Below are 17,017 nucleotides of genomic sequence, written 5' to 3' on the forward strand. Positions count from 1 at the left end.
AACCCAAATTGCTCATTTAAGGCCTAAATATCTGTCGCTGGCTAGCCAGCCACAAAAAGCCGCTCCATCCTTGAACTCTTGGAATTGTTTTTGGCTCATACTAACCCTTGTTACGATACATCTTATCCTACACACAAAAGGAAAGCATGTGTTTTGCAGAGAACAAGGCTACTGTTGCAAGTTTCCATACAAATACAACTTCCGCAAATATGAGACGTAAGATCTCGTATGTCCCAGGGTAAGTCAGAAAGTCCATAGGAGTCAAGGGAACGATAACTGCCATAAAGGATCAGGCCTAATACATGCATTACAGAAGCAAGATAGCTCCTTTGTTCCAGGTCTGGCTGTTCACTTTGCACATACCACTGCTTTAGCGCTACACCCTTATCTAATGGTAAACCTGTGTCAAAAACATGCAATACATATTAATGCAATATGCACTGCAACACAATACACAGCCAAAGAAATACGCCAATGTAAAAATCTGGCTTCTCACACATAATAGGGCTAACAAGGAAGAGTCTTTTACAAAAGACAATCAAGAAATTGTCACCTGAAACTATGAGACCCAAAAGGCCTCAAGCAATCTGCAATACTGGGACCTAATAACAGATGTTAATTCATGAAAAAAACACAAAGAGTGGGACTGAGGTAATGGCAGAGATTTCATTAGTGCAATTAACATTTATAATGGTATGTTCTTTAATAGAATTTAAATAAGGCTTTGAATAATTACACACACTAAAACTAACATTCCATAACCTTATTCTGCATGGAAAAGCAGCAGAAACAACCCTCTGGACTGTACAAGGTCCAATTTTGAGCAATTACATTCAAAAAGTAGTTCAAAACAAAAACAACTCTTTCCCCCAAAAGCTGCCTCATCATCTCTAAAGTCAGCTTTCTCCCCTACTGTGAGAAGTGTGAAGAATAGATGAACAGGGCTTCAGCCCATGGGTTTGGCCTTATGAAATCGCCAGTAGTGCTTTCCAGCCTAGAGTCTCTCATCATTTCTTTAGGTGACGGAAGCTCATGGAGAGAAAAAATGAATCTCCTAAGCAACRGAAGGTGAGTTCTCCCTTCACTGGCCCAAAAACGTACATAAATTATGGAAGCTTGAAAAAAAATATATATAACACTGGTATGTGTGTTTATGGTGCATTCTTTAGAAACTACTCACAGACAATGGGGCTGGGTGGGCGAAAAAAACAAAAGCAGCATATGAAACCATAACATATTGTTTCAAAATCTGCACCGTCCTGCAGAACCAGGAATTATAATTTATTCATATTGTTCTCAACAGATCCAATATATGCTGGATATGTAAAAACCAAGAGACTGAGTCATCAAGGAATATCAACCAAAAATCCCTACACGCTGTAAGAGTTTTTAAAAATAAAACAAAACAAAAACTCCAAAGAAACAGATGAAAGCTCAGAAAAATTTATCGTCGATTCTGAAGTGGGGTCTTGTGACATCATCTGGGTTAATGAAGACGGAGATGGACTTTCCTGGGTTCTCAGTCACTAGCTGTTGCAACTTTTTGGCTAATCGGTCGTCAGGCTGGTTGCTATCCCCTCCATCCGACTGTGGGGAGGGGATGCTGGTGGTGCTGCCCCGTCGTTGGAGCTCTAGTGTTAGCCGATTGGCTGCTTTGACATGTTCAATAGCAGTTCGAAGGTGTTCAGCAGGGTCTGAGCGCACCGAGGACAGCTTCCGTGCATGCAGCATGACAGTTTCTTCAGAGAGGTGCTCCAGCATGTTGCACTGAGGGATGAAATAGTTAGGGCACATCTTGTTGACCAARCAGTGCTGGAGATCATCAATGAGACCCAGGAGGAAATGAGCAGCATAATCCTCCTGAGCCAAGTAGTTGGCTGGTAGCCTGTCGCAAGCCCACAGCATCATGCTCCGCAAATGATACGGACTAATGGCTTTGGGGCGGGAGAGTAGTTTGATGATGATAGCTTTGCAGGCCTGATAGGCTTGCATGAGGCTACTGGATATGCACTTTTTCAGCTGTACCTCACTTCTGGCAAATGACAGCCTCCATTCATTGTCCTTCTTCCCCTTGTAGGAACATGCAGGCACTAAGTAAAACCCACTTATGACTTCCTCCTCTGTGATCTTCCCATCCCAGAAGTGGTTTTCCATCAGCCAGCTCTGGGCCACGGCTGGCCAACCCTTGAAGGAGACCACTGGGACAATGTCATAGAGCATGCGGCTGCTGCCCACTCCCAGAATGATGGATATGATAGTCCCATTTTTCTCTACCTTCTCTACCTTTGGCATCCCTCGCTGAGGCTTTTTCTGGATCTCGGAGAGGACAATGCTAATGGAGTCATAGAACCAGTCTGCTACTTTTGTTGGAGAGAAGAARTAATTGGTAGCTCCATTGATATGGTCCACAATCGTGCAACAGTCCTTCCACTTGCTGATAGTTCCTTCATCAAAAAGCCGAAGGCTCAGCCAGGAGTGGCACAAAGCTGAGTGTCGCATGTCCAGYGTGACTGGTTGGTTGCGGTCATGCAGCTTCAGTGCGGGCACAAGTAGGGTAAAGTCCATGTCATAGTCTGTCCCTCGTGCATAGACRTTTAGCTCATCAAGATCAATGTCCACTACACCTTCCCGCACACCACCCGAAAGTAGCAGGTATTCATTGGCTACAGGCAGCTTCTGGTCAAGTTTCTGAACCATGCCTGCAAAAGAAGGAGAGAGAAGTCTTTTTAAGAGGAGTCGAACGGATTTGGGATTCAGGGTTTAACCAGGATTAAAACCTATCTCATGTCCAGATGGAAAAAAACAATCATGGGTATCTATCTACACTGTCAGAGTGACACAAACTAACATCAGGCCCAACACAGGCAACCCCTAGTACCTTCTGACTCAAGGCCAGAATGTCCCCTACACTCCTGGAAATARGCAAAGTCCATTCTAAACATCACCCTGGGAGCAACAGAAAAAGCAGAAGCCTCTGTCAAAGCACAGCTAAGCCATTTGCAGGACTAAATTTAACTCAAACTCCTTCTAAACCAGTTTTTCACCATATTGTCCCTCATTTCCATGGTATCCAAATGCTTCTCTTACAGCTGAAAAYGATATTAATTGACTGACTGTTCTTATTTTCTCTCTAGTATAAGAAAAGCTGGAATGGAATAGTAGGGTTTGGTTTGTGTGTGAATGAATGGGATAGCTACAAAAATTACTGCAAGCAGGTCTGATTTTGCCAGTTTGCTTTATACTTACTGATGAACAAGGCAACAGGAGTGAAGGTAACTTGYCACCCTCTTATGGGAGAACGGGGACAGGCTAAACTATCGGGGAATTAGAGAAGCCAGCTCTGAAGTTAGCTGTTTAAGCTATAATGATAGGATCATSCCATAAAATATCTGATGAGCTCCTGAGCACAGCCATGAGACAGATTTCTATTTTCACTATCAAAACCAGACACCTTCCCCTCACTCTGTACTGCCTGCATCAATTGTGAAAAGCCTTTTTTTTTCTGTAGACTTTAGATATACCATTATACTTTTCTCCTAAAATGTTAATGGCAGACAAAGAGACTCCAAACAGTACTTGAGATATTAGCACCTCAATCGATGCTCAAATTAGGCTTAAAATTGAGCTCTGTACTTAGATTGCTCCTGCTACTTAGGCTGTTTCAATCTTAGTGCCCAATCTTGTCGTTAAAAGCTCTTGATTCTTGCCCAGCATAAGTTCAGAAAACACAACCAGGTCATGACAGAACTAAGTCCAGTGACTCTGAACGAAGACACTGAACCTCTCACAATTGCTGCAAGAGGGATATATCATTTTTTCTTACAAGCACAAATGTATGTACTTACTTTTATTGGTATGCATTACTCTACCTTTCACAAGGCACTATAGTCTGTTTACATTAAGAGTAGTCTAATTTAGACCTTCCATTATGAGGAAGCCAGTCGTAGAGAGATATCAGTGAGAATAAACAGCTAGAGCCAGGAGAAGGTAAGCCAGAGAGCTGTCAATCAAACTATCAGCAGGAACCACAGATACATTTCTTTATTGTGTTAACCCAAATGATCAACATCAGAGTTTGAACACCCATCCTGGCATTGCCCCAGGTACTGCAGAGCCTTTCCTGAGTTAATGATTCCCCATTAGATCACAGGTACCCACCTGACCTGATGAGGTCTCCCCAGGGAACAGCAGCAGTGGCACCCCACAGCGCTATGTGCCGCACTAAGCTGTATGGCTCTACAATGCTCTAGGAGAGAATCACCTCTCCTTTGGGTCCTGCTAAGCAGGGGAGCAAGGAAGTGTTATTTGCATGCACATGATCGAGTCATGTTATCACCAAAATAAAAGCAAAAGCTAGGCTGATACCAGTTCCTTGGATTAGCCTAGGACACTTTGCAGAGAGGTCTGTGTCTGAAGGGGAAGAGGGTCAGGGCAATATCCAGGGCAACTCTGCAAGCAAGATAGAGGAATGCTTTTTTTCAGGGTAGCATACAGGTTTTACCACTACCCTCCTTCTTTCCCATGTGCAATTCCTTGCTGAGCACTATTCATCCATCTCACTGCTTCCAAGAGCACTAGCCCCATCTATTTTGCTGTGCTGAGCTGGGATGATTTCCCTGTCAGACAGGCAAGGACATAACCCTTTTCATTTCATGCAGCTCCAGAGGCTGCAAGAGAAGGAAACAGCTCTGAAGGAGTGCTAAGAAACTCTTCCTGCTAAGTCCTCAGCTAATCCCATTCTGTGATCTTGCCACCTGCTGCTGCCCCATTCCTCCTTTAAAGGATAATAACCAAAAAAAGCTTCTGTCAACCTCAAAGGCATTTTCTGAGGCTTAGATACACAGTGAGCTATGTCATCTTGATCCATGGAGTGGCAAATCCTTGCATAGATTTCTCTGCCCCTCAGGCCAAGTAAGCAGTGGTCACTCCTTTCTTGAACCCAGAAGACAGAGATTTCTAAATGGTACCTAGATGCAACTTCCAGCCGGTTGGCATCACTTTYGGAATCAGTACTGACTCACTGCTTTCAAATTCTCCCCTTGAATCAAGGCAGGTAGCCTTGGTACTTTAGATCCCAGTCATAAATTGAGCCCCAGACCCCTGGAGCAGAGTCTGGGTCAATCATATCATAGGAACAGGTGTTTCTGAGCCTACAAGGCAGTACCTACCCTTAGTGTGGGGCAGTACAGCTACTCAGGACATGTGGGCATCCTGACAGCCAGTCCTAAATTCTCCACTCATGACTGTGATCTGTGGCATCTGTCAGGTAGCTCAGAAGATATTCCTGACGGAGGCAGACAGAATGTAACCACCCTACAGAAGAAATTGTTCAAACCTACAAAATTCAATAAAGAATATATTTTTCTAAATATTTTTTAAGTTTAAGGAAGGATGAAAAATGTCCTATGAAATTCTATAGTGTGCCCTGTGAACCAAAACTTCTAACCTATGGCACAGTTAGAGCTTTTGATTGAAGAAGATCATATGATTTTTCAGAAAGATAGAGATGGGAAATCTACTATAGGATGAATTGTTCTCCTTGGCTAAAGGAGATCTTCTGTCCTTATTCAGGAGCAAAAGGGCTGATGGTCTGTCCTCATTCAATCAACAGCAAGTGGGACTCAACCCTTACTTTTTAAGCTATAAGATATGCATAATCAACCTTCAAAGCTGGAGAGCAGGAAYGACTCCTGCAGCATGAATTCTACACCACCATGCAGCACCGTGGGCCTCACTAACACAAAGCAGAGCTTGAACCGGGCAAAGCCTGTGCTGCCTGCTCTGCTACTGGAGGGGCCACAAAATCCCATCCAGCAAAGAGGAGACTTTCATTTCTGGTGGGTGGAAAGTACTTCAGGAAGAATCATCCCACAGACAGAGCCACAGCTCTCCTGGCACTGTCATCTTGGCACTCCCACAGAAGAGCCACTTTTCTTCCCTACAGTAGARAAAAAAGAGAACACCCAATTTCAAGCATTCTTGCAAGAGGAAATGCTTTCTTTTCACAGAATACTCTTTACACCTTCTCTAGGGAGGAAATGTGTTGTGTGCTCCCCATGAAACCTAGTCTGCAGGCCATAGACACCTGAAAGGGAACAGTGCAATATGCTGTAAGTAAGTCACTTTTTTTTCCCTCTTCAGAAATGTAGATTTACCAGCAGAGRAGAAACAACAACAAAAAAAAAGAATTCAGGTAATGACTCCAGGAAATGATTTAATACACGATCAGAATCTCTCTACTTGGATAGCTGCAGACTTTAAATCCAAACCCTTGTACTCAGTCTCGTATAGAACTTCTCCTTCAAGGCCTGGATCAGGAGTATCTGCAGCTCTGCCACGGAGCCAGAGAAGGAATTTTTGCTTACAGATCATAGCAGTTCCGCTGATTCAATTTAATTTTTGGAACAGGGGTTTGAGATGAATTTCCCTTGCTGAAAATATACTTAGAATACACATAGCGTGTTCTGTAAATAGCTGAGCAGGCCAAATCCGTGATTCACTAAGGCTTTTTCGGTTTGATATGTCTTCAAACTGTCCCCCTTACTCATATATCTATTTAATATATGAAAGGATATCAAGGAAACCTGTTAACAAACATTATATGGCATACACTATCCTAGCAAAAAGCTTCCATCCCATGTTCCAGCAACTTAAACACCAGCTCAGAGCACCATGTGTCCACCAGCAGAAACAGGCACTCAAGCTCAGCAAGCATGCAAGTCCAAATATGTAGAAAAATATCAAGACCGGTACTTGACTCAAGTACTTGAGATAATAGCAACAGTAAGCCATCTGGATCTCCTCATCTCAGTACTGGGAGCAGATGTGGGTAGGGGTCACAGATAACATTATGAAATATGTAGAAGCTCTGGGAAGCTTCTATAAACACTGAACTCAGAAATTCTAGGGACAAATGCAGAAATTTTTAYTTTAGCTGGAAGACTGAATGTCATGGCATCACAGTATACTCCTAAATGATTAATAAATGCCTTACTGCTACCAGCCAAAGGATATCATTTGCAAGCATACTTTCTGTAATGTGTTCTCTTGAAAATGTTGTTTGGCAAAGTTGATATTTTGCTGCAAGATCTATGTTCACTTACCATTTGTGTCTAAAGTGTTTGCTGAAGCTTTGTTCTCCTAGCTGTGTAACTAGTTTAAGACCTTTCCAAGATATGAAATTTGGCAATGTAACAGGCAAGTGTGCTTACAAGCACGAGAAATGCAGAGAATGTAAAAATCAGGAGCAGTACACATAGGCCAAGCTTGCTGGTTAGTTTACTAAGCAGTCAATTCAGGGTAATACAGGTGAGTAAATTAGTTCTACAGACATAGTTTCATTCTATTGCTGTTCCTTTAGCAGTGGGAAATAGGATTTATTTTTATTCCAAGCACTGTGATACAAGGAGAAGAAAAAAGGACAGAGCAAAGAGATTTTACGTTTACATAACATCTGCATTTCAGATACATCCTTGAATGAACTCTGATGCACAGTGACAGAGAGATTATTCTGTCCATTAAAAACAAAACAAAACAAAAATAAAACAGTAAAAAGCTTTCAATTCATTACAGAATTTCAGGTGAATTGGTTTCATATCCATCACAGTGCACGCAAAGATCTGCTGCTATTTTGCCTCCAGTTTTGTATAAATAAGGAGGAACCTGAAGATCAGTCTTTGAAGAAAGCAATCACAAGAACAAAAATATGCAAAAACCTATTTCCAACAGGTACATTTCTTAACATTAGGTTCCTTCCTGGTGCTTTAGAAATGCAGCTGCTTCTGCCACAGGAAAACATAAGCAAAGATGTCACTCTGTTAGCCAACCTGATTTCATCAGACTAAACACATTCATGTCCAGAGCAGCCACTGAGTGAAGACACATTTCTGCTGCACGGGACCTTGGGAGAGATCAAAGGAGCAAGGGGTGCCCAGGAAGGCTCTGCAAAAGAGGATTTTGCAGTACCCTGCATGCAGTGTCAGCCCATTGTGGGCATGCTGTTGGGAGACAAACCAGACCCAGGCTGTAGCTCTGACTGCTCCTGGGCTCCTACTTACACCTCAGTGTTTGCAGAAACAAATGCCTTGCTTATGTCCCAGCATGCTGGGGAAGAGATGGTCCAAGTAAGCTCACAGCCTTGGCTTTCTTCCTTACCCCGTGCATCACCCACTCCCCTCGCACAGCCTGCAATGCTCCCTGTAATCTGCTGGGACAATGCGTTATTCTAACAACCCCATTCCCGCAGACTTTCTGTGCCAGGAAAGGTTTRCAAGCTAGCTCAGAAAGCTAATGCAGTCCCTCACCTGGCTGTCTTCAGCTTCTTAGGGCCATGCACATATTTTACATTTCACCAGCACAAAAGGCAAACAAGAGGCTGCTAAACCATGAAAGACACCTCGCCTGGGCTGCCAAAGACCTCTACAGCATGATGATCCCTAGGGATGTGTAAATGGCGCCCATGCACCTAGCCATAGGTACACAGCCAGGGACTTGCCCTTTCTCACTAGAAGAAAAGGCCCCAGCTTAAAGGGAAGCRGCTGGCTGCAGCCTGCAGGCAGCTCTGCAATGCAGTTCAACAAGTGATGTTAGTGAGCATTATTTCTCATTATTGAGGTTTCTCCGCTCACCTCTTTGTCATCTAATCCGATTTGAGAAGCACAGGGCTGTCTAACATCAGCTGTTAAAAACAGCTGCAGTACAGAATAAACATACTTTGTTCTTGTCTTTCATCCCCACACTGGAGTTTAGAAAAAGCCAGAGGGCCCCTTCCATCCACTGCACAGACACAGGCATGAGGGCTGCAGGTTCGGCCCAGGAACAGAGAGCATCCGTGAGCGACTGAGAGAAATGGGACACTCAGGTGCCCTACACACACCAGCATGTGCACACAGGCAGAGAGGAGAGAAGGGAGAACTGGACAAAATTAGCAGCATCCTTTCTGCACCTCTTCTCTTTATCTCACACATAGGAAAAAAACCTACAGAATTAAAATTGAGTATTTCTCCAGAGAAATTCAACACCTCAGCTGGTTTTCTCACTGATACCTTCTTGCCATTTCATCTCCCTTTTCCTTCTCACTTTGCAAGTAACCTAATCTCCACAAAACAAGAGGTTTGGAAGCTCATTTCCTCAATCAATAGCAATGATATGGTGTTCTGGTGCTAATCATTGGTTGACCTTGCATTTAAAGAGTGCCCTCTCCAAACCATTAGCTTATGCCCTGGCAGAAGACTTTGTTATTTGCAGACATTGTCTTGCACAGACTTGGCTACTGTCTCAATCAAAATTCTTAAAAATTATATTGAAAGAGAAAAAAAAGTGAACATCAAACTGCTGCTCTTGCACTCCCAGTACCCGAGAAGAAACACAGCTACACCCCCCTCATGAAAGAAATCAGCTCAAGCCTCTGCTGACATCAGTAGGTTTGCATGTTTAAACTCCTCTGTAAACCCAGTTCTGAAGCCCCAGGGACCAGTGAATTCCCGCAAAGGGAAACTCTCCAGAGGGGCTCCAGGAAGCAGTCACAAATCTCAGGAGACCATACATGCTGGGAATTCCTTGCAGTTCAATAGACCTGTTTTGCCCTCATTTGCTCAGCACTTCCAGCAAAAAGCCACACAGAGCCCTTGCAGAAAGCCTGCTCTACGGATTACACATGGTGACTTCAGGCACATTTTTTGGGATATGCAGAAATGTGTCATTAGGAAACTAACCACRCTTTGTGGGGAAGCAGAGCTTGAGCCCAGGATCTCAGATAAGCCAAGACCGTGTAGGCTCACAGTGAGCTGACATACTTGGTCTGGAAGGCAAGGGATGTACCCATTCCTCTCAGCCATGTGCTCAAAAAACACTATATTGAGTGCCTGCTGCCCTCATGCCAGTTGGCAGCCTTGGGAGCAGACACACAGAAGGCCCACAGCATCAGCTGAGGACCCCTCACATGCCCTGTTCTGCCTCTCTGCTTTCTACTGGTGAATCCATGCATAGGACGTAGCAAAGTTAGAGGTCTGGAGTTTTCCTCCCAGTTCTACCCAGTTTGATGGATAACCTTGGGCATGTCTTTCCTGAAGTTTCTCCCTGATGCATTCCCACTCTTTTGTATAAAACCCTTAGCCTCATGTTAGCCCAAAAACTAAAGGAAGTTTCACCTGCTGGATGCTCAGAAAGTGCTTTGAATTGCTCAGACAGCACTAAAACTATACATCAGATGTTATTAGCTGAGGACCAATTTTTAAGTTCAGAGTAAATCTCAGGGTCCTCTGCCAGGCAATTCTCACCCCAGGCTGCTGAAAGAAATACTGCGAAACCCCAGGCTAGTCACACAACAAAAAGCTGCTGTCATTTTTAGTAAAGAGGCTAGATAGGCACTCTGCAATTTCTTGACAATTCTGCTGCAAACAGCAAATCCTGCAGAAAAGGAACATTGTTCTAAGGAAAGATCCCTGCAGAGGTCTCCCAGTGACGCCTGCTGAATTTCAGTGGATTCTTTAAGACAGGGATGGGAGGTTGACTGTAATGCAGCTGGGTTGCACTGATTCTTCTGTTTCCTTCGCTAATTGCAAATCTATTTACCAGCAGCACAAGTTTTTGTTACACAGAAGAACTGAAAGAGTCAACTGTTTAGGAGAGTCTTTAGTTACAAAGTACACTTTGAGAGGATGGTTGGTGGAAGCATGCAGGAGGCAGGAGGGGAGYGGGGAGAATGAACCACCTTATACCAGTTTAATCAAACATGGGAGGCAAGCAAGCAAGGAAGCTACTGTTTGCAGACTGATATGCCAGTGTCCTACTGATTCTACTCCTTTTAGAAATCTTGTGATATGGTGACAGAACACACGGCAGGGGCATAGCACCCTCTCATAAAAGAAACCAGCTTCTTTTTCCAAAGCTTCATTTAAAAACATTTTTAAAAGTACTATCCCATTTTTTTCCCATTCCCACATGCCCTGATTGAAGCCATCCTGCTAGCTGAAATCCTGTACCCCAATGCAGAACGGTACTTCATGGTGCAGGAGAAAAAAAAGAAAAAAAAATCAGACCCAAAGTGTGTGTCTGTGCAGCAAAGGCACTGCTGTCACAAACATCCAAACCAGAAACAGTAGTAATGATACTGCAGTGATCTGGCTGACTAAAATACCCAGGTCTTAGAGATGACAGTACCATGGCTAGACTGCTTTTGGAGCTGAACAGCGTGCTTAGCTCAGGGGGGCTCCAGCATCTTTGTGCAGCTCAGGGTAATGCAAAGTCTAAGAATCAGCCTCCAAACTGATGCCTGGTGCTCCAGAGTTCATTAGCCAAACTGAGRTAAGAGTGTTTGAAAGCCTAGCAAATAATGAGGAGTGCAAGTGAAAGAGGTGTTTTAGGGTCCAGTGAACATGGTGATGAGGTCTGAGAGCTGCTGACAAGCAGAGCAATAAGAAGAAGGGACAGAAAGGTACTAACAAGAACAGCTTCTGCTACTCCCTCCTTAACAATGTACATTGCATGCACAAYGCATATAAAATTCTCTTTGGAAATGACACAAGATGGCCAGATTTGCAATTGAAATTGAAATTGAAATCCCAGACAGAAACTCTGTCCGAGGACACACTGCTTTATCAGTTCCACYCTCTGCGATAGACAGCTCACTTTTGGTAAGGGCTACACAAACCCTTCTCSGGTCTAGATGGGCCATTTCTGCCCCCACTGATCCTTACAAAGCACGGCTAATTTTCAGCAGGATGTTACCCTGAGGCGGATTCACCAGGACTCCGCTCTTGGATCTGCTTACAAGGTAACAGCTGAGAGTACAAACTAGGTCGAGCTTCTTGAGTGCAAATATGCAGCTCCTTGCAGGAAAGGTCGTCTTGCCCCTTGTCTTCCTAGTCTCTTCACTGTTACTGTGCTCTTTACAAGAGCATAAGAGCAATCTCAGTGATTGCACATCCATCTATCCTAGTATTTCATCTCATGCATCCGCTACTGGCTACTGTCAAGGGGAGAGCATAAGAACAAGGGAAGTACAGAATAATAACTTTCCCTCTGCATCCTTCAAGCAATTTCTGGCTTTGAGCTTTCCAAAAATAGAGGTAGTATTTGCAGTTCTGTCTTTAACAGCTCCCAAWGTTTTTTTTTCCTTCTGGGAATGTCTCTCGTTGCTTTCTAAAWCGTTTATACTTTTGGTATTGTCAACAGTTTACAACAGTGTGTTTCCTAAATTACATGTTTTGTCAAAAAGCTTTTCCTTTTGCTGGCTTGCTAGGGTACAGGACAGCAAATGAAACTGAGAAACTCACCTAGCTGTGGCACCTTCCACAGATCACTTGTGATTTTATAAGGCTTAGTCAGTCATTTTCCTTTCAAGTTGAAGAGGATGCTTATTTAACCTCCCTGTGTCTGATTGTCAGCACTTAGGTGAGCCYTAGCATAGCTATATCCTATGTGAAATGAGGTGGCCAACACTGCATTCATAGCATTCAAAGGTGACTTCCTTGGAGATGTCTTCAGAGGCGTAACCTATACATCTTTGCAATCCACTGGGAAATGCCTCAGCAGCTCTGCTCACTAGTTTAGGCCTGCTCCACTGCTGGTTTGTCCAATGCAATTGAACACTCCTCTCCAAAATGTAATTTCACCTTTAGGCTATTCCCCCAAGAAGCCAACATCAATCCCACTACTTTATACAGGGCACTGATGACCCTGGAGAAGAACAATGGAAGTAGGAAAGAGGAAGRCTTTGGGGACTGCACAGGAGAAAATAGGAGTTTGCACTGAAAGTCCCCAGCCACCCTTGAGCTCTTATTCCAAACTGACAAGTCAGCATCAGGTGCCTCTCACAGAAGACACGTGGCAGCACTCCAGTGATGAGCAAAGCCATTCCCTTACAGCCCCGGGAACACACTCTTCTCCCACTTGCTCACAGAGAAGGCAGCTGGAGGGGCACATGTGCATTTGGGCAGAACTTGACTCCAAGGTTGCAAAGGCACTTTGGGCTCCTCTGCAATGGTTTTCTGTTCTTAGTTACTGTCTGGTATTTGTCTGCCTTTCCTAAAAGGCCTAAGTTGCTACAACACTTCATGCTTGGGAGCCAGCAAGTAGGCTATGCCCAGAGGAATGCCACCACACCCTTACATCCCGTAATTCACATTAGAGCCTCCATTATAAATGCACTCTGAGCTGTTCCTGCCAGGCCTCCTGCTTACAGTTATCTAATATACTAGGAATTCTCTCTCCTGCTGTTTAACCATCAGCTTGCTTTTTTTTCCCAGAGTACAGTTGTTTTTGAYAGAGACAAGTCACAGTTAGAGCAAATCATAGCACTATTCTCTATGAATTGGACCTGGACCAATACTGCCCACCCTCCGTACCTGCCTCTATTGTAATACAGCTCTACCTCACTGCAGAATGGCAAGAAGAGTTTTGTCCGTGGTGCAAAAATTCTTCACTAAATCTTCTGGTAAAGTTAAAACTTAAATGCAGGGTCTACATGGCAACAAGAAGCCATAAGAGGGTGGACTGATAACCACAGCTTTAATTCAGTTCTTGATAGTGTTCTTGATACTCYCTTGAAATCAGCTGAACTTGGTTCCTGCGGTCTATGAGATCAGAACTGCATCACCTCCAATCAATCACTTTCACTCTCTTCCTCTTCCTATGGATAAATCTGTTTAGCTTTATAACATAGGACAAGACAGAAGAAGGTGGAATAAAGAATGAATCCAGGAAATCAGCAAACCCTCAAAAGAGCTCTGCATCCTGGTGAGCTCCCTTCTCTGAATGCAGAAGGAAAACAGGTCTCCTCAGAAGCGCATCTGAAGAGTCTGGTGGAAAAGACATCACGTAAATCTCTCCAGCCCCCAGAATTCCCAGTCACCTTCCATACATCCCTGGGCTGGCCCCTTGGATCCTCTGTGAGGAGCCAAGATAGATAGGCCCAGTAGCACTGAGTTACCTAACACCAGACCCACAACATTATTTTGATTTGTCTTTGCAGATGAGTATGGATTAAACTACAAAGATAAGGAACAGAATGTCAGTACTTGGTCAGAAAGTGCTAAAACTGAAAAGACTTAAACACTGCTACTATGTCTGACATCAGGGAGCGGAGAGCAAGCTCCCCTGCAGTCCTAACCAATTTCCTACCTACTACAGAGAACACTGCCAAAGCTGTGTGGAGCCAGATCTATTAAAACAGCCATATGAGCTATATATTGTTAAGGCCCAATGCACAGCAATCATGAAAAGTGCTGGTTAGCTTTGACTTTCACACAGAATTCCTCTTTGTCTACATTGACAGAGGAAGAAGGCAGAGGCCAAACTTTCTGCTAGAAGAAAGCAGAGCAGCTCCCCTGAAGTGAGAGGGAACACACGGCAGAAATTAAGAGGGGCATTCCTCCTCCCTTCCCTTGGGAGACAGACAGATGAAAACCTAAGCCCTCTAAAACTGTCTGCACATGTGCCACTGCCTTCTGCTCACCTGTCCCAGCCTTATTTTACAGTGGTCATACTTCACAGTCCATGAAAGCCAGCAGAAGGAAGCAACGGGATGATCTATTTCTAACAGGGACTCTCAGCCCCTAAATCCTGAGATTTTATAGGCAATTATGTGCAAATGAGCACTGTCACCTGTTAAAGAGCGCAGCAGGAAGCACTGTGCAGATTCTATCCCCAGCGAGAGCCAAGCTCACAGCCCCAGCAGCCGTCAAGGATCTCTTATCCCACAGCAATGGCAGCAGCCAGGAAGCAGAGGAGCTGGGACATTCAGAGCGAAGACAGAGGAGTAAATAACTGCTGCTGTAGCACAGGAGAGAGCCTGGGCTGCCTTGCTTGAAGGCATGCAGTAAAGTGCCACTGTCACTCCAGCACTGGGACTCCAAAGGTACGATGTTCTGGTCTCAAGAGAGCAGCAGCAGGTCAGTAGTCACTTAGCCAGGTGGCCCTGCAAGATTCAGATATTGCCACTCTGCTTTTCTTCCTGTGCCAGCAGTGAGTTGGCCACTGGAAGGAGATGCAGGTAGAGCTGTTGCTGGGTCTGGCAGTGCTCAAAGCTAGCTGCGAGCCCTTGTAATGAGACATGGGCTGTGTTTGTGGAGGAGTTACCAGGAACAGGGCTGGAAATGCTAACACCAGCTCAGGCATGATGCCCTTGCAGCCCTTTGGACAGGATTTGCACCCCATTCTGTCTGCTMTGTTCACTCAGGGAAATTCCAGGAGACCAACCTGGAAGAGATGTGGATCTCTTGTAAAGCCTTTCTGTGCTCACCTTAGAGCCTCACACACACATTTAGAGCAGGTCTAGTGATCTCTCAGCTCACTAGATATAGCTATATTCTCATAGCTATATTGTGAGATAAATGACAGAAGAGAAAGTAAAATTGCTGATCGGATATAAAATTCACAAAATATGTTCCTGGAAGACATTCTYTCCAATAGCCTAGTCCCAAAGTCCTTTCGCATATAAAAATCTAGCAGAAAGAGTGTGAACAGAAGCAAGATTTGRGTCCAGAGAAGTGTCAGAAAGGAACGCAAAAGACTTCAGGAAGGARGACCTCAAAGTCCTCTTCCAAAGGAAAACTAATGATACTCAAAGGGTCATTCTTCAGATCTCATCTCCTATCAGGACCAGATGCCTCTGAAAAGCTCAGGGGAGCAGGATATTCAGCAAACTTAACAGTTTAAGAGTCAGTGTCCACAACCCAAGCAATGATGAGTATAGTGCAGGCCTCAAAGTCATAGCGCTATCTTCAAGCTTCATATTTGGGCATTTTGCAAGGGAGACAGGAGAAAGAGGGGATAACTTTCAAAATTCAAACCCAAGAATCTAGTAATTTCAGTTAGTTCACTTAGGTTTCCCCTGAAAATGTGAGGATTAGAAATACTCTATTTACACTCCATTTTATTTGATAGAGAACCCCACATGACTCCAACAATAAGCCTCAAGCAAAAACATCACATTCTTGTAGATTTTGTACCAGAAAGGCTGTTACACTCAAAGTTCCTCTGAAAAATTAAATCACTTTATCATTTTACATAGTGGATAACCTTGAATTTTAATCCTACAAATTCTCTAATATATCTGTAACAGTAATTAAAAAAAAAACATTCTAAAAAGCTTTGTTCACCAGTGCTGATAAAGAAGATAAGCTTACAAAAGGCAGGCTACATGAAGAATGCAAATCTTTCCCATAAAGTCAGGAGCTAGAAACCTCACTGAATTTCAGACCTGTATTTTGTAGATGCTGCTGTGAAAACACTCTGTAAAATTCCCACAAGGATGTTCAGCTCCCACAGGCCTCCCCATCCTTTGCATGAAAACACTTCCTAGCACAACAGGAATGGATATTGTCTGAACACAGTCCTGCTTCAGAGAAGGCAACAACTAATACTGTCCTCACTGGTTTCCCACTGACAGCTGGACCCGCTACGATTAATGGACAAACAAAGAAGATTACAGGCCTTCTATATTTGCTAGCATAGTCAATAGAATTAATTGCACAAGCCGAAAGCAGGAGCACACGGGTGTGAGCTGGCCCTTTAACACGGCTGTTCGTCCCTGAAGTCAGACAAAGCTGATGCACAGCTCATGCCCAGAAGGCATGTGAGCACAATCCTACTTACTTGTTCCTGGCTGCACTTGGGGAAAGGCCTGGCAGAGGCAGAGAGAGAGAGAAATACTGCTTTTTAGCTGAAGCCAATCAGCAACAAAACACAAGGCGTGTGCTGAGCTGCACTGTCTCTATAGCTGGAGAAGATGCTGCCGTGACACGCAGCGCCGTTCTTGCTTCTCCCAGCTCTGTTCTGCGTGCAGAGCTCTAAAACACGTCACCTCACACTGGCAGATGGAAAAGCCTTGAGAAAGTGCCGAGGCTGCAGAATATGGCATTACAGCCAAATAGGTCCAGACCCAGGAAAAAAAAAAGTAAATCTGCAAGGTTAAGGTCTTACCTGGGAAAGAATAAGCAATGGGTTTTCTTCCTTGTTGTTCACATCCCAGGGTTTTCTAGAGTATTCTCCTTTAGACACCTTTAAACCTCAGTAA

At 44.1% G+C, this 17,017-nt stretch overlaps 1 protein-coding gene across 1 annotated transcript in view; it reads right to left on the reverse strand.

The window, feature by feature from the left end:
- Positions 1-678: 678 nt before the first annotated feature.
- The window catches only part of MB21D2 (Mab-21 domain containing 2), a 64,246-nt gene continuing 47,907 nt past the window's right edge, over positions 679-17,017 (reverse strand). The window contains exon 2 of the mRNA XM_085325086.1: positions 679-2,699. Coding sequence (XP_085181212.1) covers positions 1,435-2,699 — 1,265 coding nt within the window. The 3' untranslated portion in view covers positions 679-1,434. The remainder of the gene's footprint in view (positions 2,700-17,017) is intronic.

This window comes from Rhea americana, unplaced genomic scaffold (assembly GCF_003343005.1).
Source record: "Rhea americana isolate MKP2758 unplaced genomic scaffold, rheAme1 scaffold_96, whole genome shotgun sequence".
NCBI classification, from domain to species: Eukaryota; Metazoa; Chordata; class Aves; order Rheiformes; family Rheidae; genus Rhea; species Rhea americana.